The sequence below is a fragment of the Condylura cristata genome, unplaced genomic scaffold, assembly GCF_000260355.1.
Source record: "Condylura cristata isolate star-nosed mole 26May11 unplaced genomic scaffold, ConCri1.0 scaffold00012, whole genome shotgun sequence".
Taxonomy (NCBI): Eukaryota; Metazoa; Chordata; class Mammalia; order Eulipotyphla; family Talpidae; genus Condylura; species Condylura cristata.
This window is the reverse complement of record NW_004567113.1, coordinates 46,141,370-46,165,291: the sequence shown is the minus strand read 5'-3', so window position 1 is coordinate 46,165,291 and position 23,922 is coordinate 46,141,370. Positions and strand designations below refer to the sequence as shown.

Below are 23,922 nucleotides of genomic sequence, written 5' to 3'. Positions count from 1 at the left end.
TGTTGGGAGGCAAAGAGTGGAAGGGGAACTCTGGGGTCCAGGAAGATCTGCCATTTCTGGGTAAAGGGGCAGAAGTCAGAGAGGGGGAAGAGGGGCTCTCAGTGGAGAGAGGTTGCAAAAGGAGGAAGGAGTGGACCTGCAGGCCACCGGTCCCAGCGTGATTTCCAGAGTCAGCAGGGAGAGGTGACTGGTTTCAGGGAAGCTGCAAGTCTTGGGGCCTCTGTTTCCCCAGTCAAGGAGGGGCCTCGGGCTCCAACTGAGAAGTCTAGGGCTTCAAAGACCCGACAAGGCGGGAGAGAGTTCCCGCTGGTGCTTTATGGGGAGTCAGCGAGAACTAAGAAGACTCCTGGGGACCGATTCTGGCTGTGGGTTCTGCCTGAGTAAAACAGACCCTGTACCTATTCTGGGGAGATTCCCACTCCTCCTTCCTCCCCTGGGGAAGTGTCTGCATTTCAGCGTCTGGCTGTTTCGTTCCTTGGGTAAGATTTCTTTGCAAAGAATTTTTAAAACTTCTTCTGTCAATAAATTACCCTTGTCATCCCTTTGAGATTGCCAGCCTCCCTCCACCGCTCTCGGCTTTCTTTTATATATATCTTAATCTCCTGCACGATCTTCCCTTCACTCCCGCTTTTGTTTTTACAAAACTCTCAATCATTCTCCAGTTGCCTCTCGCCACGTGCCGCGCGGCCTCGCCAGGCCTCCCCCTCCCAGGCCCATCCCCTTCTGCACCTGCTGGCTTCTTCCACCCTTTCATAATTTGCAGGGCTCAGTGCAAAACAAAAATGCAGGGCTCCCTGGTTTAACAATAAAATTTTTAGAAATTATTTGACATCAGAATTTCCAGCCGGCAACTGCAGCGCTCGGACCCGAGCCGGCTGTCTGAGCAAGGCCTGAGCATGGCAGGCTCGCGTCCGAGCTGGTCCTGTTGCAATATTTGTTGCTTTAATCTATTGTTTATTCACCAGTTTTTGAACATTTTCAATTTTGCTTCTGTTTTCTGTGCTGCTTTCACCTACTTTACCTTGCTTGATTTTGCCCCCCAGAGTCAACATGATTATAAAAACCAAATAAGATATCCTGTTTTAATGAATACAGTGGTTCTTTCTACCAATTTTTCCCCCCACCAAACATGGAGGAATGATAGGAGATTCCCTTCCAGCACCAACTGCTGGTGCAAGTTGATATTTGGGTGCTCTTGGCTTGCTGAGCTCCTCAAGGTCATGCCTCTGGTTATGAGGGCACTCAGGAAGTCAGTTCTGCAGGAAACTGATGGAGAGAGAGTTCCGAGCTGACTATACCACTGAGAATGCCTCACAGTACAGATTGTGCAGGCAGGGGCGCAGGCAGGGGAACGGGTAAGTATTTGATAGGAATGGCCACTCATGAGCAAAGATCACTAGCTCCAGGAGCTAAGCAAGGTGCTGACACAGTGCAGGCGCACTGATCTGGTTTAATACGTCTCCTTCCAGACTGCAGGGCTCTCAGCGACTTCCCTGTGTATCTGTAACTCTGCCAGGTGGCCACTCACACTGGTAGTCTGGGCCCTTCTCTCCCACCCACCGAGTGCCTAAAGCTCACTACTTACTTGTTGGTCTGTCTCTGGTGCTGGACGACCATGTTCTTCTCATGGATTGTCTCCAAGAGGGCCGTGGCTAGAGATTTCAGATCCGAAATGGACTGCGGTGTAGCCGGGAGACTGCATCCCTGATCCTCAGATAACAGATCCTGAACTAGGTAGGACACAAAATTTACGGCTCAGCCTCAGATCTCTCTGGAACATTGGAATGCAAAGCGCCATCATTTCTTTCCGAATAATGAAGCTGGGATAGGTTCCCAGCTTCTAAATGCTAATCTATTGTATTGACAAGTTCACTGCAAGTTTAAAAGTAAACAAAAACAGAATTCAGTGTGAGCGTTAATGAAATGGTCCTCACAGACTTTTATCAACAGCTTTTTTTTTTAAAGGATAGGATAGCAATCTTTATATTTATGTGGCATTTTACACTTTCAAATTAACTCACTTGAGACTGAAAAAAAAAAAAACAGTGCCTGGGAAATAGTGTTTATTCCAGCTTCACGGACAGGAATGCAAGGGGCTAAAAAGACAGGCTGTGTTTGCAAATACCAGTGAATAGCCCTAAACTCCGGACTTTGGGTGAGGATCCCAATGCACTGGCACCCAGGGTGGGAAGCAAGATGCCTTGGGTGATTACTTAAGCTACAAAATATATTTTATAAATGCTTGTCTGCAGAAAAGATAAACCAAGTGGATAATACAAATAAGACAGCAACCGCTTGCATACCTACTGACAGAAAAAAGACACAGTGGCCACTCTCACTATGTATCTCTGAATACCATTTCCTCTATGCTACATGGACATACACAAATTCTCACTCTTTTCTTCTAAAACATAAAATGTAACAGCTTCTTAGTAGTCCAAGTGTTGATATCTAAGAATGTATTTATTACGTATGTTGTCTCCAAACCTTTCATTAGCTGTTTGCGTTAGTTATATATACCTAGTGTGGGAAAAACTTACTTGAAGCAAAGTGTTTCCACATGCTTGTGATTCTACCATCCTGTTCAAAGGGGGTCAGCTTACGGTTCTGCATCACAAGTAGCCAAACGGTTACCTCATGTCTAGAGTTATGCTCCGCTATGAGTGGCAGGTACCCCTAGTCAATGTGACAGGGAGTCTTGACATTCAAAGGTGCTTGCCAATGGAGTGTAGCTAGAGCATTTAACTTAGTGGGGAGATGTCCCACGGTGTAGTATAGTTTTCTGGTAGAAAATAGTTCTAGGGTATTCTTTTGTGGTTGAGTGGAAAAAAGAAGTTGCTAGAGGAAGTGTCTTGGTTATTAGGGAGGCTGGCAATTCAGCACTTTCTCTAAGCCACTCCAGCTCTGATGAAGACTCTGTCTGCTGCTCGCTGGCCTGCCCGGGGCCAGTCGAGCACGCTCAACCTGAGGCTTCTGTACAGAACTGCATTCCCAAATATTAAATGTCAGAAGCGAGCTCTCTGCTATTTATTCCCCTGGACTGTTCCTGGAAGATCATTATTTTTCATTGGAATCGACAAGAAGGAGGAACAAAATTGCGATCAATAAAAGCTTCTTTGAAAAAGGTAGATGTTCTATAAAGAAATGAGTTCAGCAGCTATGAGACTTTTCTATTCTGATGGTAGAGGCCAGGAAAAGGAGAAACTCGATGAGGCTGAAACAGCTACTGAGATGCTTACGTTTTGAATGGGGAGGAGGAGAACATTCTTGAAAGGAGAGAGTGCTACCAGGATGTAGACAAAAAGGGGAAATCCTTTGATGCAGCAGTACTCAAAGCAGGTTACTAAGCCTAACCGCATCACCTGGGAACTTTTGAGAAATGCATCTTCTCTGGTCGCACCCCAGACCTACTCAAAGAGAAACTGGGGTGAGGTGCAGTCACGTGCGGTAATCAGTTCTCCAGATGAGTTCTAACCCCTGTCCTAAGGGTTGCCTGCAGCCCCACGGCACAAAACGAGGGGTTGCATGAGATGTGGATTCACAGCTCCGGCCTGTGCTTCTAAGTGGTCCCTCCTGGAGAACAAATTTGCAAGTTCCTACCTTGCTTTGCAGAGAGGACTCCTGTCAAAGCACTGCTGCTGGATTTACCCTGGCCTTTGGAGTTTTTCCGCCGTTCGAGAGCATTCTAAAGCAGCGTTGAAAGAAAATCAAGACTGTAGTCAGAAAAGTCAATAATGGAAAAATATCCAGCCTGGGTAGGTGCACCCTCCCACACAGCACATGGGAACCCCCGACAAACTCCAATGCTAGCTTGATGTTCAGCATTCTGAGCCCTGCCAAAGAGTCACCCTTGTTATGGACACAGTACAGAGTCACTTTTTTAAAAAAGTTGGTGCCCAGCAACATGTCAGCTATGATAGTCTCCTAAACAAAAGATACTTGAAGCTAAATTAAATCAAATCTGAAGAACTCAGTCTAATTGTGAAGTCACTAGTTATGAAAACCCTTTCTAAACAGATATGAGTTGGAGAAGAGGTTTCTTTTCACGCTATTTGGAAGGATTCTGTGGCTGGACTAGGAAAAGAGCCACCATCCATCAGTGGCACGTGGACACGGGCTCAGGAGGACTTCTGTGTGCTTCAGTATCACTGCTCACACAGACCCTCACACACAAATCGGTGTGTACTGTATGGTCAGTGCCCGGTAGACCGAACTGAGAAAGTGTTGTTCAGTGAATGCTTGCTTATATTTTATCCAACTAAGAATCCTCTACACATCTGCCGTCTTTGTTAGCTGCCTTTGTAGAAACAGTTCGGTGACGAGTGTGGGGTGGCCCCACAGACTGGAGAGGATAGCTGGACAGCAGCATAGAGACTTCTGAGCAAGAAGCCAATGTGAAAAGCCAGGACAGTGAGAAGCTGCTCCCCGGCAACAAGCCTGCTAGAGAAGTTCACCCTCAGGAAGAGAAATCAATCTATTTTCAAAGCAGAGAGACCCAGGAGATTTTTCTAATTATAAAACTTACAACTAACATCTGCAGAAATAGATATTATCAAGCTAATGGTGCTGGAATTAGACTAAATAACAGTGGGGAGAATTTCAACATTCTGTCCTTTCAGTGTTGACGTGACATTATCATTTAGATTGTGATTTTCCAATCTTTGTATCTTCATCACTCGGAAACCATTTTCTTATGGATGATTATGAGACAAATAGCATCTGATGACAGAAGAGGTTCTAGAAAAACTGACCGAGGAGGTTGTAAAGGGGCCGTGACCAGTGTCTCGTGGCCTCTGTTCTGGTCAGGTGACAGCACCCGGGAGCTTTTGTAAAGGTTGGTTGGTTTTGTTTGTTGTTTGGGGGGTTAATTCTTACTGCTTCTGTCACTGAAAGCTCTTATTGGACTTTGGTTGGGGGTGGGGGGCAGCAAGCACTAAAATATCTTTGGCATATAAAAGAGAATTAAAATAGAATGACATTTAGATGCCAAGTGTGAATCATCCCCACCCTCGATGTGATCTTGCTACCTTGTATTTGGCGATGTTAGATTTCAAGAGGTTGACCTCTTCTTGAAGCTGTTTTAATCTCTCTTGAAGATACCTGGAAAAGAATATAGATGATCAGGAAGTGTCCAGTCACAAAACGGAAAACATATACTCGAGAATGAGAAGGACAAAAAGAAAATCCAGTGCCTCAAGTGCCATCTTTTCCATGAGATGCCACCTCCCCACCAAAAGGAGGAGAAAAACGCATCTTGTGTGTGACTCCTTCCTAAGTGGATGCGAGATCAAGGTCAAATGTGCCCAAATCACACAACCCCGCTGTAGAACGGCCCTGTGCAGAAAGCCCTGAGAGACAGCAGCACACTTTTCGCATAATTCTCATTAAGATGATTCCACTGGGAAGCAAGGCAGGAAGAGGCAACACCAGACATAACATTAAGTTAGACACATACACAGACCCAAATCTGCCTCGGGGAAAAGAAACAGCTAAGGGAATTTCTCAATTTATTTTCTTACTCTTCTCCCTCTCTTTGAGAGCAATAACAAGTTCCCTCTTCTTCCTGCCCAGTTGGGGAGGCAAGAGGAGAGCGAAATATGCAGGCAAGGCACGGTGTTTCCTCCCTTTTACAACTCAGGCTGATGTTCCACCAGCCGCTGGAGGCGTGGCTTGACCTGCATTGGAAGCCACTTTTCTCGAATGCCAACAGGGCTGTACCTCCTTCTTGGCCTGAAAGTCGATGAGGGCCCTCCCCTCACCTGTTCTCCATACACAAGGCGTCCACGTCGATGATCCGGTTCTCATGCCCGCCCAGGATGTGGTTGAGCTCCTGGTTAAGCCTCTCCACCTTGTGCTGGTAGGAACACCGCTCTTCCTTGACATCCTGAAGCTCATCCACAGAAGCCTGCAGGTCATGCTCCAGAGACTCAATCTGAAACCAAAGGAAGCATCCTTCCTCAAGATGTTCCTCAGACGTGGGTTTTACGGCCAGAGAAGGAGCCTCTCGGTTGGCTGACTTTTAGAGAGCTTATTAATACTACCCGCATGCTATAAAACCATAAGCTGGAATACAGTAAAAGCTAAAAGCAAAGGGATGACTTCCTGCCAGACACTTACTCCATCTGAGAGGGGTAAGAGCAGCAGCTTGGAAAACCAAGTTGTCCCGTCCCCGCTGCGGCCTGTCCCAAGGCCAGAGACGAGGGGCAGACCCACACCCGGCACGGTGCTGCATCTCCAGCGCACACACTTTGCCAAGTGCTGGGGACCCAGAGGCTTATTCTGCTCTTCAAAGCCACCGGGAAAAGGGAAATGAAGTCTGGCTCTGCTAGCTGTTCCCTAACTCGGACTCCATACCCACTGAGATTCTGCCTACAAGATGTCACCCACTCTTTCTTCTAATGAAGAATGATGTAAAGTACATATAAAGTAAGATAAAATTGTAAAAATGTATGTATTTTACCCATTAAAAAAAAAAAAAAGCATTGCACAGCATTTCAGTGAAAACCTGCAAAGAAGGCCAAAACGTCACATTTTGCTCTTTCCCTGCCTGGCCCAGGTAGAGGGTCAGTTTCTTGTGCTCAGAACAGTGGCCTGCAGAGGACAGACGTGCTGAAGCAGACACACGGAGGCAGCCTGGGAGCCTGACGGAGGGCCGAGGAAGTGACAGCATTCCGCCATCGTCTCCTCCTCGGATGCACATGGCCCCCACCCCTCGCTCGCTGAGAAAGGGCGCAGACTGCTATGCACAGACATCCTCTGCTCTTAACCTAGCTCAGCGTCACCTGCTCCTTCGCTCTCTCCAGTTGCTGGACCAAGTCTTCACGTTCATGGGCGGCAAAGTGCCGAGTGCCAACTTCTTCATCTCCGAGCCTCTGTTTGGCGATTGTCATCCTCAAGAGCTTCATTTTCCATTAGTAGAAAAAGGAGGGAAAGTGTGTGTTAAAATCAATACATCCAAATAAAACCAAGGAAGCTACACAGAAAGTTTTGGAGGATGTTTTTTTTTTTCACTGGAGAAAGGCACAAGACAAATTTCTTGCCAACATGATGATTAATTTATTTTTAAATTTCAGGCTCCTTTATTCCTCCATTCATTTCAGGGAATATAGTTTTTTCTAGATGTCTGTTTTTCACCCTCCACACCACCCAAGTCCATACCCCATCTACCTCCCTCCCCTGTTTTCATCCCCACCCTCATTCTCTCTGATAACCATTACATTCTTTTTGCTGCGTTCAAGATTTAGCCATACTGTTCTTTGTATATGGATTTGGGGGGGGGGTTTATAATCCAAGATGAGTGAATTGCCCAATATCTGTCTTTTGCTTTGTTGATTTATTTCATCCAACACAATCACCCTTCAACAGACAAATGGATATTTTTTTAGAGATTTCTTTATTTATGCATACAGAACTGGGGTATAGGCCAGAGGTGCAGGGGCAGTGAGAGGATTCGCCAGAGACAGAGTGGGGAGCAGAACAGGTTGACTGATGAAGTACACTGCTGAGGGGAGAAGCTGGCAGGTCAGGAGAGGTCTGCCGTGCTATGTGGGTCACCTCTGGGCTGGGGATAGAACTCATGCTGAAGCAGCTGTGGCTAGCTTGCACTGCTGTGCTCTAACCCGTTGCACCACCAGGGAGGACCAATAAATGGATACTGTGGAATATATATTCATGGCGTACTATATGGCTGTGAAAAATGATGACATAGTGGCATCTGGGACAAATGGATGGAGAGAACATGAGGTAAAACTTTTGGAATAGTCAGGAAACCAACTCTGGGTTTCTTTTTAAGCTTAGTAAAGATTAAAAACTAATAACACAATGCTGGAAGCAATTGTGTTCTTTGGTTTTGCCTACCACATGCTTATTAGTAACCTCAACATCAACAGTTGAGTGCTTTTACATCAAATGTGGAGACACACGAGTTACTGAACAGCCACGTTCCCTGCTGGGGATTGACCAAGGCCACACACACTCTGCTTTCTCCTCTCAGCTTTTTTAGTGTAAGCAAGTGGTCTTTTCATGGTTGCTTTAGTGCCATAGTTTTTCATATTTTTTTGCTTTTTGCTGGTGGTTTGTTGGGCTGTTTCAAAAGGTCCCATGTGTAGGTGGGGACATGTCTTATAGAGAAAACATGTGCTGGAAAAATTTCATGCAGTGTGCATTAGAGTACTATTGGTGATGAGACTCAAGATGACTTTAAACAGAAACAGACAGGAAAAAAAAAAAACCCAAGGTGTGTACCGATAAGTTGACAAAAATCTCTGTAGCCAAAAGCTCACAGAACACTAACCTGTGTTTCCCTTAGGAGCAGTGTGATTCAGTATTTGCAAGATCAGCATTCACATGACTCTAGAAAACATAACTACAGCAAATGTGGAGACCTGACTGTATTCGGGGGGAGCCACTCTGAGGGCAGAGTTGCTTCATTCAGCGGGAAGCTGATGTGTGAAAACATCTTCCCCATCACACAATTCTTGGTCTGGGACTTGGTAACACCAAATGGATATACAGAAAGATGAACAGCAAACCAAGGAAGAAATATTTTTCAGAACGAAGGCTCTAGAAACAAGGCATGATGTAAAAAAGAAGGCTCTTGGCATGTGTTTGGAAGCAGAGTACTTTTCTTGATATGTGAAAGGCCAGATTGACAGCCTGAACTTTAAGTAATAAAACACCACTGTGGTTTCCCATTCACAGCCCGCTTCACTGAACACTTAATTTAGAATCACACAATTATGTTTGCTTAATGCCAATTAATTATTAAACATGTTTATTGAGGTCTGACAGCCATCTAAGAGAGCCATCTTTTATATCCTGGATGCCTGTTAAGCTTCAACAAATATGTTAACAATCATCTGGTGTGTAATGTGCATACAATTTCAACTGTTAAATCACAGGGCTGGGGGAAACATTAATTTTTATTTATTTATTTAAATGTAATTACCTCTTTGTAATACCTAACATGATGTAAATGCTATGTACATAGTTACACTATATTGTTTAGGGAATAATGGCAAGAAGAAAGCCTATCCATGCTCAGTAGAGATGTAACCATCGTTGGCCTACCACATAGTAGGGATTTTTAAAAAATCTACAATTGGTTGACTGACTCCACAGACGTAGAACCTGTGAAAACAGAGGGCCACTGTGTATCTCTACATAATATAGTTACCTATTTCTATAATTTATAGATACCATTTCTCTCTCACTCTCATCCCCTTCCCTCCCCACTCTTAACCTCCACTGGGTTTTGTAAGTGATCAACATGAATGAATTGTCTACTAGAAAAATTTATTTTGGGGCTCTCCCTGGTGGCACAACGGGTTAGGACGCAGCACTGCAAGTGAGCCGCAGCCCCTCTAGTGCGAGTTCGATCCCCGCCCTGGAGGCGACCCACATGGTGCAGCTGACCTCTCCTGACCCGCCCGCTGCTCCCCTCAGCAGTGTACTTCACTGATCTGCCTGTTCTGCTCCCCACTCTGTCTCTGGTCTCTAGTGAATCCTCTCACTGCCCCTGCACCTTTGGCTTGTACCCCAGTTCTGTATGCATAATTAAAAAAAATTTATTTTCAAAAGTACACCCAAGTTGGTAACAGTCAGGTCATGTATTGGGTCTGAAACTTGAGGGAAATGAGCTGATGAACCCAAAGAGGCCACGCAAAGGGGGAGGCGGTGTTGCTCCAGACAAGTTCTCCTCCTGGCTGGCTGACTGGCTGACAGGCTGACAGACCCGCAGAACCACAGGAGTCGGGCCTGGCCCCACCAGCCGTGAGCTGTGCACCCTCTGCCATGTGCCTGACCTCTCTGAGCCCAGGACCTGCACCGTGCAAACATGACAGCACACACACAGCTTTCCAGAAGGCTGCTGCAACCATGAGGGGCATGGTGGACCTGCACTAGGTTTGCATCCTTATGGGGGGAATTCAAGTGTGTGTGTTTGGCAGAAAGATGAGGGGAAGAAAAATGGAGAAAGAGAGAGATGGGGAAGAGAGAAGAGAAAAATAAAAAATGTTAAAAATTGAGTGATTCTCCCCAATTCAATGTCCTGGGCTGAGAGTGAGGTGGGCGAACGATACACTTGCAAAAGCCAGCCTCTTCACAATACCCTCTTGGGAATACTGTGTGCTCGACCTTCATGGACCGTGTGCTCTGACCTTCTGGGCCAAGTTAAGGGGCCGTCTAGGGGAATTTTGGTTGGACTCAAATTTTTGCCATTTACATGACTTGTGATCTACTCTTCAGGATGGGGGGGCGGGTAGGGGGTCTGTAAGAATGTTAGTGTTGGGACACAAAGGTGCTCAGTCAATGCTTGTGGCTCTATTCAGGATTATGATCATGCCCATCACTGCCACCCTCGTAGGCATCTCCCTGGGGGACTCCCGTGCTGCTCCTGACCAAGCTCATCTGTGGGCTGCAGGCAACGGCATTGATTTCACACCTTAGCAGCAGCTAGAGCACACCGCTGGGCACTTGATGGCCTCACACAGGGCCATCAGCCCCCCTGCCCCCCAACTCTACTGCAGCCGGCCGCTGCCAAGCTGCAAGTGGAGCAGTGCCCTGCCAGGCGTGCCCACGGCCACCAATAGATACATTCAGCTGCTGATTTAGATGGAAATAAACGCTTATGAATGAATTATGGGTGTGAGGCGTCAGCTTGTGGATGAGCCGCAGCTGCAGCTGGGATGCGGCCGAGGGATGCGGCCGGGAAATAAGATGGCAAGATGGCTCCTGGGTACCCTTCCCCCGTCCCGCCATTGGAGTCTGGCTCCAGTCGAAGTCCAGCTCCCCCCCGCTGGTCCTCCTGAAATGTGTTGTTTGCCTTCACACACAGGACTTGGGGTGAGGAAGGGCTCCCCTCCACTCCCACTATGCTTTCATTCCAGAAATACTGCCAGCAGTCACTATTTGAGAATTAGAGCCATGTCAGCTATAATTAGGCTGTCTCTCTTAGAGCTTCATGGAGTTATGTCGACTGGCCATTGCATTATATCTTCACGCTGTGGGGAAGGAGACCCTGGGAACTGGAGCTGCGCAGTGTGCAGCCTGAGCAACCATACAGAACTGTCCTGTCACCCCATAGGTACCGTCTCTGTCCTATGACTAGCTGTCTGTCCGCCTGACCACCCAGAGTCCTCAATGCTTCTTAAATATAGGACTATCTGGTGCTGCTCAAGTCCAAAAGGAAGACAACTTCCTCTCCTCCCTACAGGTGAGACCCGAGAGGGGGCTGGGGGCACACAGGGCTCCCTGTGGCAAGTCTCCCTGCCCTAGGACCCACTGCAGTGGGCCACAGAGCCCCTCAGCCCTTACCACGTAGAGCAAACACCCATGCAGCCTTTCCCACACACCAAGTCCATCTTAAGTGCTTACACAAGTGAACCCATTTCAGGCCAACAAGCCCCCGATGAGGTATTATTACAACCCCTATTTCCAGGTGAGGATGGAGACAGAGAGTTAAGGTAACTCGCAGGTATCACTAACCGTTTAAAGCACAGGCAGGAGCTGAACTGAGACAGGCCAGGGCCGGGGAGTTGGTGTTGCTGTGCTGCCTCTCTCTACAACCACAACAATCACTGCAAAGTGCGCCCCCTGGGGGTGTGTTCTGCAGTGCTTGTTAGACTTTTCCTTATTTACCCCTCACAAAAGATGCCCTGCCCTCACACCCTGTCTCTCTCAGCCCAAATTTGCTTCAGGGTCTCCGCCCCTCACCTCTTCATCATCTAACCATCTCCCCGCCTCTCTGCCTTCAGGTCCCTGAAAGAAGAACATGTGAGCAGACAGGGCTCCTCTCCGCCCAGGCTGCACTTCACCGCCCCCTAGAGGCCTTTATTTTTTTCCCTTAGCACCTTAGGATCTATTTCCTCAAATAGAAGATTCTATCAACTTAAAGATCTACCATTATGTACCTCTGAAGAGGCTAAGAAGTGCAGTCCTAATCATCCCATACCCTTGACTACATCAGAGATCTCGTAATGTGAAAAACCCTGCACGTCAGAACACAGGTTTGAAGTGAGTAGATTTCTTTCCACAGGTCCCACCTTCATAGATTGAACCAGCCTTGGAGGTGAGTTGCTATGTCCTTGGTGTTGAGTGATCTGTACAGGTGGAACCTGTGGGAAGGGAAGGCTGACTACAGGAACTTGAGCACCATCCAAGGAAGGTGGAGAGCCCCCACCCTGAGCCCCGACCAAGATACAAAGGGACAAGTGTGGTTCATTTTAGGGGAAGTAAAGTTACACACAGAGTCCTGACCTCCCACAGTAGCTGTCCTTAGCCTACAGCGTTGTCCCAGAGTCATCTGTACATGTATTGTTTACTTGCTTGCAATCCGCCTGTTCCCACAGAATGGCAGCCGCACAGAAGCAGGAGCTCGCTGGCTTCACTAACCTACCCCATCCACACAGTCGGGTCTTCAGGAAAGATATGCTGAAGTGAGTGGGACTGAGCTGCCCTTCAAGAGAAAGTATTGCTGTCACTGCCACTGTACAGACGAGGACAACTGAGGCACAGAGACAGCAAGCAGCCCTCAAGATCACACAGCCAGGGGGCCCTGAATTCCCTGCAGGTCGTGCAGTCCACTGTCTCAAGAGCCTTGAGCTGAGGAGGGTCCCACCAGTCAGTTTTAAAGCAGCTTCAAATTGTTTTTTTACCTTAGTGGAATTTGGCCACTCACTGACGGTAAGATGAACCAGTTTTCTACAAGGACATGACACGATAACATATGGTCTGGGGGCCAATGTCTAAGCCACACCGTATCGGTGGCATGGTCCACCCACCCAGACTACAAGCTCACTCAAGCCAGGACAGCTCAGCTGTGGTCGCCGAGACCAAACACAGCCAACGCATCTCACATTAAGACTTCGGGGAAGCCCGCACTGGTGTGGATACTTGGGAACTGGCTAAGCTTCGAGTGGAGTTCCCCATCAAGACCTCAGCCAGAGCAAGCTGCGATGATGCTGCAGCGGCGGAAGAGCCCTTATCACACATTTTAATGCTTCGAAATTAATTTCCATCATGCTCCAGGGCAAGAGCTTTTCATTAGCGTGCCCTCTTCAGTCGCGCTTCCTACAGGCCAGGCCATCCCTGAGTTTCCTTAAAGCATGGAGGGGGACAGTTTACGAAGAGCTCTATTCCTCGCCCTGGACAGCCGCACGCACCCGCAGCTGAGCGCTCTTTCTAGAGAGAGTACACTTTAATGAGTCACCTGCTTGCTCACTGGCTTGTCTTTATTGGCTCGTGGCTTGGACTTAATTGGTTTGCTCACTCACTGACTCCATCCCAAAGGCTCACGTCCGTAGAGGTATGTTCGCACAGAAGGGCTCTTTGGTTTTATGGTGCCAGCACCAGATAAAACAGAGGCACTTAAAGGCCGTCAGCTGCTGCAACATAAAGCTCATTATTAAGGGCAAACCCTGTGGGTAGGCGCCATCACAAACAGCACACTTAAAGGATCACCAGGCCCAGGAAACGCAAATGCAGGACCCTGGGAGGGGCAGCTGTCCACCTGCGTGTCCTCGCCTCGGACTCCCTCACGTTGCATCATGGCTCTTTGCACGCAAGGTCCCTCCTCTGCAAAATGAAGGCAAAAAGCCAGCAAATGGACAACCGCAGGCCGTCTCGGCAGACACCAGGTCGGCTGCTCCCGGCATCCTCAGCGCTGTGCCCCATGGGCAAGGCCCAGGCTTCCAGCAGCTCTGCCCTGAAGGACTGAGGCCCTGGCCAGCAGTGTCTAAGGTGGCCCAAGGATGGCTGGGGTTAGGGATCCCCCGCCAGCAGCCAGGCTTCTACCCCAATCTTTGTCACAACTGGTAGTCACCTACCCAGTTCAGTGGAGACAGTTGATCGAGAAGGAAGGCCTTCCTAGAATACAGGTAGAATTTTCGGTTTTGTGTTTTTTTTAATTCATTTTCTTGTATTACTGTTAATTTTTGCACCAGATCCATCACCACGGTCCCTGGTTCCTGCCCCTGTTCCCTTCCCTGTATTCCACATATGTGTTAAGCCATCACTATTTATCTCTTCCTTCTGGCTTATTTTGCTTAGCATAGTCCCTTCCAGCTCCATCCAGCTGCCCCAAAAAGCATAGCTTTGTATTTTTTGTTTACCGAGTACTATTCCATCCTGTCTATACAGAACACCTTCTTGAGCTACACATCCGCTTCGGGGTATCTGAGCTGTTTCCATAGCTTACCTATTGTAAACAGCGCTGCAATGACCATAGAGGTGTAGGTTTTTGAATCAGTGTTCTTGTGTCCTGTGGGTTGAATCCTAGGAAAGGAATCACTGGATCACTGGGTAGATCCATTTTTAGTGTTCTGATGAGCCGCCACACAGCTTTCTACCACAGCCGGACCAGTTTACATTCTCTGGCAGAATTTTGGATTAAGAGGATTCTAAGCCAATCTGAGTACAGGTCACTCTAAAGATAGGGGCAACACTTACCCCTTCTGTAGCATTTACTGGGTGCTATGCAGCAGGCTGCACCCCTCACATGCCCTGTCATGTGCACATACCCCCTCATCATTAAATCTCATCTCCTTGCTTTTTTTCTTCCCAGCACTAGCCACCATCTGATGACCTGAATATTTCATTTTCTTCCTGTCTGTCTCTTCCACCAGAATATTAGCGCCGTGAGGATGGTACCTGGTCTTCTCCTCAATATGGCCACAGCCCCCAGCACATAGTATAAATCTCCAGGTATGTGCTGACAAGTAAATAATAAAACCTGAAAACAATTCCTTGAGGGGTATGATTGCTCCCATTTTACAGATGAGGAAACTGAGAGCTAGAGGGAAAACTGCCTGCTGAGGCCAGGCAGACAATAACTTGCAGAGCAAGAATGGAAATCTGGTGTCCACATTTGCAAAGATGAGCCTCTTGGCTACTTCACCACCACTCAGCAGGGGCAAGATGAAACTGTTTCTGGGGTGTCAACCTTCCAGTTTCCAAGTTCAGTGATTTCTCTTTGGTAAGCTGGTGTCTTACAATATCAGCAATCACACCACGGAAATCAGCAGTGTTCTGCCAGCCAGGCTTCCTCTTCCAGATGGCCTCCCGCTCACCTCTGGTCAGCTGACTCAAATGCGTTCTGCTTGTTCTGTCATTTGATAACTACTAGCTCTCAGATTCTCAGAGACTTTGTTCTTTCTCCTGGTCCTCCTTACCTAAAGCATTTTTTTTAATGGTGTTTTCAAACTGGCACAAATGGAGCTTCCCCGTGACCCAGCAAGTCCACTCCTATGTATCTGCAAAAACACTGATTCAAAAAGACACCTGCACCCCCATGTTATTGCTGCTTTATTTGCAATAGGAAAGACATGGCATCAACCCCAATGCACATAAGTAGATGACTGGATTAAAAAGATGTGGTACATATACACAATGGAATATTACTCATCAATCAAAAAAGATAAACACATGCCTTTTGCAGCAACATGGATGGAGCTGGAAGGGATCATGCTTAGTGAAATATGCCAGAAAGAAAAAGAAAAATACCGGATGCTTTAATTCATAGCAGGAACATAAGGGACCAGGGGAAAAAATAATAATGACAAACAGCCATATACCAGAGACATTTTACGGGGGTTGGGTTGGGGATTGGGATCAAAAAAGAGGTTGGGGGGGGGAAGTGCACTGGACTATGGTGATGGAACACAGGTGATTTGGTGATGGGAAACCTACGGGGATTATGACTGGCTGGAAAAAGGCATAAAATGATGTAAAAACAAACTATAATAAAATTTAAAAATGGAGTATTTTGGCATAAGGAGAACTGGGGTATAGGCCAGAGGTATATCGGGGTGAGAGGATTCACCAGAGACAGAGCAGGGGTGGGGGTGTGGAGAATAGGTAGATCTACTGAAACATACCGCTGAGAGGAGCAGCAGGGAGACAGGAGAGGTCTGCTGTGCCCTGTGGGTCAGCTTCCTGCCGGGGGACAGAGCTCAGGCCACAGAGGTGACAGCGCTGAGCCTTAACCTCTACGCCACCAGGGAGGTCGAGTCATTTTTTTTTTTTTAAGATTTATTTATTTGTGCATACAGAACTGGGGTACAGGCCAGAGGCTCAGGGGCAGTGAGTGGATTCACCAGAGACAGAGTGGGGGGCAGAACAGGCAGATCAACGAAGTACAATGCTGAGGGGAGCAGGAGAGGTCTGCCTCGCCATGTGGTCACCTCCGGGGCAGGCGGGGATCGAATTCATGCTGAAGTGGCTTAAGCTTCTTAGTGCTGTGCTTTAACCCACTGCGCCACCAGAGAGGGCAAAGTCATTCTTTTTTAACACCCAGAAAAGGCAGCAAGCAGACCGCTCAGCAGGAAGGGGGTTGCTATTCTCCTAGTGGCTGCTTCTCAGACTTGAGGTCCCAGCATTGCCTGGGGCTTTCCACATAATAGGTCCTTATTCCTCACAAATGGAGACACAGAGAGCCAGGGGCTGTGATGTGGGGGATGAGAGGTGCCCCTCCCCCACACTTTCTCAAGTATAACAACTAACCTTTCACAACTATAATTATGGAGGGAGGTGAGCACTCTGGCGGGTTTCCCTTTGTGCTCCTCTCAGGGGTTGGTGTCAGTTTATCTGGTTGAAAAATCCTTGGACCCTGTACAGGGAGAAGGCAGATCACACTTGACTATGCTCCCAACCTCCAAAACCCCCCTGTGAGGGCAAAGCTGTTTGTAAGCAGGGGTGGCAGCAAATCTTTCAAGAGACTGTTTGAAAATGCTTTATGGCACATAGGGTTACAGGGCTCTAGCTGAACAAATGGAAAAATTAGTCTACCTGAAAATATTCAAGGCGAGTCATTTCCTATCACCTTGTTCCTTAAATGTACTTAACATCTAGAATCTGGGCTTCCCAAAAGACGATCAGGGTCATCAGTTAAAATGGCAACATGAAGATAAAAACCTCCCACGTTGAGTTACTCATCAAACGACGCCGTCAGCTTGCTGTGAGGACGGAAGTGGCAGCCAGCGGCCAGCTGCGAAACGTCACCAAGGCGGCAGGCGGGCAGCCGAGAGCAGGACAAGGCGGAGGGACTACCAAGGCAGGTCACGGCCCTCGGCACACCCCCCAGGGGCCTCCAAGGTCTCACCCCTGGAGTTTGGTTTGCTTTGGTTTTTCTCTGGGGGCCCGTCTGTTTCTCAAGCATCGTTCTCCAAATTTCTAAATTACTCCTCACCCCACGAAGAGAATTACCAGTGGCCAGCACAAGGTGGTGAGGCCACAGATTTCTGGGACAGTAAATCTTTGCCTAACATAGTTCATCAGCTCCTGGGTACAGTGAATTTAGCGAAATAACAATGACGTGAAACAAAGCCAGATGCCTGCACAGTGTCATTTCATTCAGTGTCGTCTGGGCTATTTTGTGGTATCGATTGTGGCTAACTCTGCAGGTCCTCAAGTGCACCTGTCCGCCCTGACTAATGTTGTGCATGGGTGAGCACACTCCCAGTGAGGCCAACAAACAAGCCAGCAGAGCACAGTGCACTCTGTCCTGCAAACAGCTGCAGCCCACGACTTTGTTTCAAGTAGAAGCTATAAGAAGCCCCAGGTCTGGTACAAACATGCACCCCACTCCCTGTGTCGGGCACATTTCCTGTTTTTTCCTGCACAAACAGACCCTATATATCCCATGGGCGGTCCTAATAAACAGATTGCAAAGACTCCAAACCCCAGGCTCCTACTTCATTAATTCGCGGCTCTAAGTCTCCTACGTTCGCCCAAACGTTGTTCGCCCAAACGTTCTCCTATGTCCGGGCGAACGTAGCGGTCAGCGCACGCCTCGGAGGGTTAGCAACAATCGATGTTCAGTGAATTGTCATAATTCCAAGAGCTGCATATTCTTTGTCCTATTTCCTTTTTCTCCTCCTCACCCTTGAGCCCTTTTGCTTTGCTTTTCGTTCCCATTTGTTCATTCTGTCTCTCACTCATTTATTCCATTCCATTCTTCCGATAAAGATATCTTAAATGATGTCCATGTGTCAGGAAATAAAGATGTCCTACTTCCTAGGACCACAGGAACACCCCAGTCAGGAATGCAGCACGCAAGCAGCTTTACCCTGGGGATGCAGGTGCCACACCAGCCCCGCCAGGGGAAGGTGTGGGGTGCAGTGGGCATGCGTGGGACCTGCCTCTCCTGCCTCGCAGAGCCTGAGAAGTCTACCTTTGACCTATGACCGAAACACAAGCAGAGTTTGCAGGGGACGGAAAGGGAAAGTGTGGTCCAGACAGAGCAACAGCAGGTGCCAAGGCTGGGGCACCAGGCAGGACAGCTCAGCAAAGGGGCTGCAACCCCACGCAGGCTGGAGCCACAGCGACCAGTGATACTGATAAGGGGAAGGATGTCTAAAGGAACTCTGCAGAGTCTAATGGACTCCACCCCCTACTCCAGCTTTCTGGACCCTACACACTACTCCAGTGATTGGAAACTACAACTCCCAGCAGTACCAGGGAGAGAAATGCAGGACCCCAGGGCGGAGCTAGAAGGAATTCTGGGACATTTGGGGGATAAACAGGGCAGGAGTGCATCTCACACTCTTGCTTGGGAAGCAGCTCTCCGGGCCACGTGACTCGGTGTGTTCAGTCAACGTAGCCGTAATGTATTCCACTTACGTTGTATCCCGCTCTCTTTCCCTGGGTTGTTTCCTTTTCCTTTCCCCTTTTGTAAATAAACCCGTTATTGACCCTTTTGTGTGTGCCTGCAGTATAACCGAATTGTGAGCACGCGGGTGAGGCCCCACAGACAGGCGGCCCAGTCCACTCTGGGCTACCCTGTAACAATGGGGATGTGCTAGAGAACACAACCGGGCCAAATGACGGAGGGTCTAGCGCACCAGGGCTAGGAGGTGGGCCCAGAAGATGCTGGAATGGCTGGAGCAGTGCTCACTGAAGAACGGGAAAAGCAGAGTTAACCCTTCAGCCACCTTCGGGCATGGACCAACCGCCGAGTTTCTCAAGACTTTTCTATCTTTATCGAATGAGTAATCGGCCTTCACGGTGATGGCTGGGGAGGGCTAGGAGAGGAGGGCTGTGACTCACGGGGGCTGAAAATAAGCAGCCCGAGAAGCTCAGATGCAAATGAGAATACATGGATCTTCTGGGGGCTCACTGCCGCTGGTCTTTTTGAGGCAGGGTGTGGATCCTGAGATACGGATCTGCTGAGTATTAGTACATCTTGCTCGCACCTCTTGGCAGGCAATTGCTTGCCAGGCCATGAATGTGAGCCACTGACTTCTAAACCTTGGGTGAGAAAGAAAGTTTGACAAGCATGTTCAGTGACTTCAATAAAAACCAAAGTGAGAACAAATCACGAAGTGCGGAGTGTGGCGGCACCCAGATCCAGCTCGGTGTTACACACACACACGTGTGGATTCCTGTGTGGAATCACACGTGCTCACTCTCACTAGCACATACACACTCACCTTCTGTTGCTCCCACACACGCACCATCCTGTACTCACAATGAGGCTCACACGCACGCACATACTCTTGGGCAGTCTCCAGTCTCTCATTCACACATTATACACACTCAAGTTCACTCTCTGACAGACACACAAAGACACACACATGCCTGCCATTCTTCCCTTGAAATATAAGTTGCAAATATCAACCTCTAAAATATCTCAAGCTTAAAAGGATTACAATCAAGTAACTAAAAAATCAAGTTAACATGGACTTAGAAATGTTGGGGGTGGGGATAGCAGCTCTAAAAAGAGAAGAAAGGAAATCAACTAAGGAAAAAAAAATCAGTCAAGAAGAAGGAGGAATCCAAAACTGACATCTTAAAATGCTTCAGAATTTTGTGGGCTTAACCTGTCTACAAAGTTCCTGTAGTAGTTCTGTGGGTTTAAAAGAAACTCCTGCAACACCTCATCTTATTCTCTGGAAAACCTTGTCCTGCTGTTATCTCTTGTGGAAGTGACTCAGGTCTGGCCTGGAATTACTGACCGAATGCCGAGGTGACAGCACTTAGATCTTGGAATGGTACATACAGCCCCTCCGGAGGTCTGACTAGCTTGTACTGGCTAATTAGAACCCTCTGAGGCCTTCTCACCCACTTCCTATTTCGCGTCTGGAAATGAAAGAGTCAATAATACATGTTACATCCAAGAGGTCTAAAGCTTCTTTTCAAGGGCTATTAAATGCCCCCTGATGGGCCTTCTTGAGCCATCAGTGTCAGCGAGGCCCTCTGACTTCATGCTAGGAAACTCTCTGGATAACCTAACACTTTCACGCATTTTTTTTCTGGAGTGAGCATCTTTCAAAATGGCGCCTCCCAATAACCAACAACTCCCAGAAATGTCACCATTATATGTCAAAGAACTTGGCAATGTTTAAAAGACGTTTCCAAGAAAATGTTTGCTCCCCAACCCGTGTTTTTCTGGATTCAGAGTCCAGTGGTCATCTCTGTTGTGGAAATTTATCTTGGCAAAAGGGGAATAGGATGGGGGGGGCAGAATTAAGCTTTGGCCGTTTTTCTTCCTTTTCTGAATTGTACTTTTGTTCAAAGCTTCAGCTGGGAGAGAGTGCACACATTTAGTTTGGAGTTTATGAGTTCATATTTTATAATTAACGTTGCCAACAGGGGAGTTTGATTAATACCAAGCAGTGGATTTTGAGCAATGTTCCATACAAATTGCCAAATTTAGCAATAAAATAAATTGGTTATGTGAACATAATTAGTAGGATGACTACTTAAAATTCAAAACCGAATGTGAATAATTCCAAATCATCTGAGCCACAAATCCATTATTTGTATAGAAGGAGAGAAAGGGTAGCATTTGGGTTTTATTTTGCCCTCAACCACAGTGTTATTCACCACCAAGCTGAACATAATGAAGCTCCTACAATGGGTTGTAACAATATTTTAGAGCAACCCAGAAACACATCCCCGTGCACACACACACACAAAGGACTGTAATAAAGATAAGAAATGCTAAACTGAATTTTCATTGCAAATGTAAAAATCTATAACAAATTTCTCAGCAAACCGGCGTTCCATTTTTCCGATGTGCCATACATAACCTCCCTCGCACAATTACGCATTACAGCTTTTCCCTTTTAATATTCACGATACCTTATTGTCGCCCTGGACTTCTCCAAGCCTTTGCTGAAGTTCTTTAATTTCTTCTCCCAGCTGTTTATTTCGATCCTGAGAATCTCTCAACAGTTGTGCAAGATTAGCCTGGAAATATCAACACATTATGAAACACCATCAGAAAGGAAGGAGTAGATGAATGAGAGGCTTTGTCGGGGTGACCGGGCTGGCACCCACACCCAGCTGACCCACACCGTCCGCCAGCGGGCAGCACAGACGAGCGCACACCCCACAGCCACGGTGGGGTGCAGGGAAAGGAAGCTGGCCGTCGGCCTCACTTGGGGGTGTTCTTTGTTTCTGGATGGCTCCCAGACAAAACCACAGTTCGTCATACCTGACATTTTGAAAAATGCCTCACTGAAAATTCTGCAAGTAGACATAGAGATCAGTTCTAAAATTTGGATCAACGATATAGAAATAGACTTATTCCAATATTTTTTTTTCTTTCTAAGAGATCTTGTCCAATGAATGCCCTCAAAGCCCAGAACTTGCCCTAGGAAAGGAGGCGGCCAGCGACTTCAGGGTCGGGACCCGTAAGAGACTCACCGGTCTCTGGAGCTGCTCCCCACCAACATGTCCACCCCTCTACCCGCCCCCCACCCCCAACCCAGCTCCAGTTTGTGCACAGAGCACCCGCCGGGGTGTCTTCCAGCAGCAACTTTGTGGTCTTCCGAACCTGCAAATGTGCCACCCCACTGGGACCCGGATGCCCTGGCCCTGGGTTCCCCACCAGCCAGTCTCCTGCCAAGTGAGCTCCCCCTAACAACCACCACCCACTCTACGGAGCATTTTTCCCTGCTCTCCACCTCCCCACACATTTTTCAGCTTCCCAAGCCTGAATTTCTGGTGCTTCGCAACTATGGATGCGCTTTCAGGCACTGTGGCCTTAACTTTGCATCCACTTGGCATCTCCTAAGTTCTTGTTCTCAGCATTGTTTGTGCTTTGCTAGACACAACATCCCCTAGTTCTGACCATTCTTGTCACCTTCTTAGCTAGTCTTAGCAGAAAGACTGCAAACCACAGCAGACAGTCTTTTCTACTGCCTTGGTATCCCCCTATCCGGTTCCAGAAAGTGCCTGTGTGGCAACAAATATTTTTTAAAAAGTCACAATGAATAAATAAAGGAGGGAAGGAAACAAGCAAGCTATCAGAACATGGCTTCCAGAAAGGAATCGTCCAGAAACAATCATAGAAGGGTTTATGTCATACATAACCTGAGTGGGTCCCTCATGTTACAGCAGAAACCATCCACACCCACCCAAACATATTAAGGAACACATGCAAATGTAATGGCCAGATGGCCAAAGACTTATGCCAATCTTTGGGACTATCCAGTCGTGTCAGAACTAAGAAGGAAATCATGACGAAGGGATATAGATTCCAAACTTGGTTCATCCTTGACTCTTCCTATTAGTGCATCTCCCCTACCCCATCCATGGGGATGGCTGGTTGCCTCCAACCTTGCCATTCTGCTCCCCCATAGATGACCTCCTTGTTATTCCCCACACAAGCCTGGCGTGATCCCAGCTCAGCACCAAGGTGCTGTCCTCTCAAACTAGAATGCTCTGCTCCCCCCACACCCCCTGCCTGGGCTTGTCTTAGCTTCCAAAGGTCGGTGTTCAGAGGCCATGATCTCAACAGCCCCCCCCCCGACCTCCCCTTTATGACTGCAACCTGCCTGCCTCCACCCTGCACCCCACATCCCTCCCTATACACCTTTCCTTACATTGCCACACCACCTGCCCTCACACATCACGGCTTACTGTTTATGTCCTGTCTCTATCCTGCTAAAATGTCAATTCCATGAAATTCAAGGAAGTTTGTTCTCTCCACTGACTTATTTCAAGCTGTAGATATTTATTCCATAAATATTATTTTAGGTGAGAGGCAGCATGCTGAATCTGGAGGGTGTGGCCTCAGTCTAAGGAGAGATCTAGACGAATCATAATTGGCAACATTTATGCCCTAGGTCGGATGTGGAGTGTCAGATTGAAAGAAGCATCACTCACCCCAAATGGCTGGACTTAACTAAGCCCTGATTTCCACTCTGTTATTGGCGATTACTCAATGATACCTTACACTTTTTCAACTGCATCCTTGCAAAGTTCATACTGCATAAAAGTTGTGCTTGAATTTTCCTAATTTCTGTTCTCAGGAAACTGATGAAAGATGAGGAAAATCAAATCGCATTTCAAATTAAAGAAATGAGAGAAATTATGACGAACTGACTGTTTGGAAATCCCTCTCAATGTATCAGACCGCCTGGGTCAGATCCAAGTTCTGCCACGTGTTGGACTACGTGGTCTTTGATAAGTTTCTTTACGTCGTGTTATGTCCCAGCTGTAAAACGGAACTAAACATATAGACTTCATCTGGTGCGCTGATACTTATACTGAGCGACGAGTATCTGATCTCTACCAGTAGGTGCTGGCTTAAGGCACTGTGCCCTTCTGTGGCGCCCACTTAACTACTCAGTGGACAGTCAGGCAGATGTGGTCAGAAGCCTCCTGGACACAGCTGGCTGCCTCGTGAACCTCCCTTCGCTGTCTGTCCACGGATACCACAACTACTCCTTCAGCACCCACCATGCGCTGGGCCCTCCCTGTCCCTGGAGAGCAGTACAAGAAGCAGAACAGACAACACCCGTGCCCTTGTGCACGCACAGTTTAATCAGTGATAGTACTTTATTCCTTATACTACAATGAAGTAAGAAATCACAAAGGCAGGCTGACCCCAGACGCTGCGGTGCAGTGAGGAGGTGACTCAGTTCTTGAGCTTCTTTTCTCGGTTCCCCACCCCCCTCCTGCAGCATAAGGTATCGC

At 47.7% G+C, this 23,922-nt stretch overlaps 1 protein-coding gene across 2 annotated transcripts in view; it reads right to left on the bottom strand.

Moving 5' to 3' along the window:
• The window catches only part of CCDC149 (coiled-coil domain containing 149), a 93,476-nt gene that overhangs the window by 26,910 nt on the left and 42,644 nt on the right, over positions 1-23,922 (bottom strand). For both annotated transcript variants that reach the window (XM_012724199.1, XM_004681369.2), the window contains exons 4-9: positions 21,079-21,186; positions 6,783-6,899; positions 5,760-5,932; positions 5,028-5,100; positions 3,601-3,685; positions 1,586-1,730 (exon numbers count right to left, since the gene is read on the bottom strand). In XM_012724199.1, the coding sequence (XP_012579653.1) occupies positions 1,586-1,730; positions 3,601-3,685; positions 5,028-5,100; positions 5,760-5,932; positions 6,783-6,899; positions 21,079-21,186 (701 nt within the window). The remainder of the gene's footprint in view (positions 1-1,585; positions 1,731-3,600; positions 3,686-5,027; positions 5,101-5,759; positions 5,933-6,782; positions 6,900-21,078; positions 21,187-23,922) is intronic.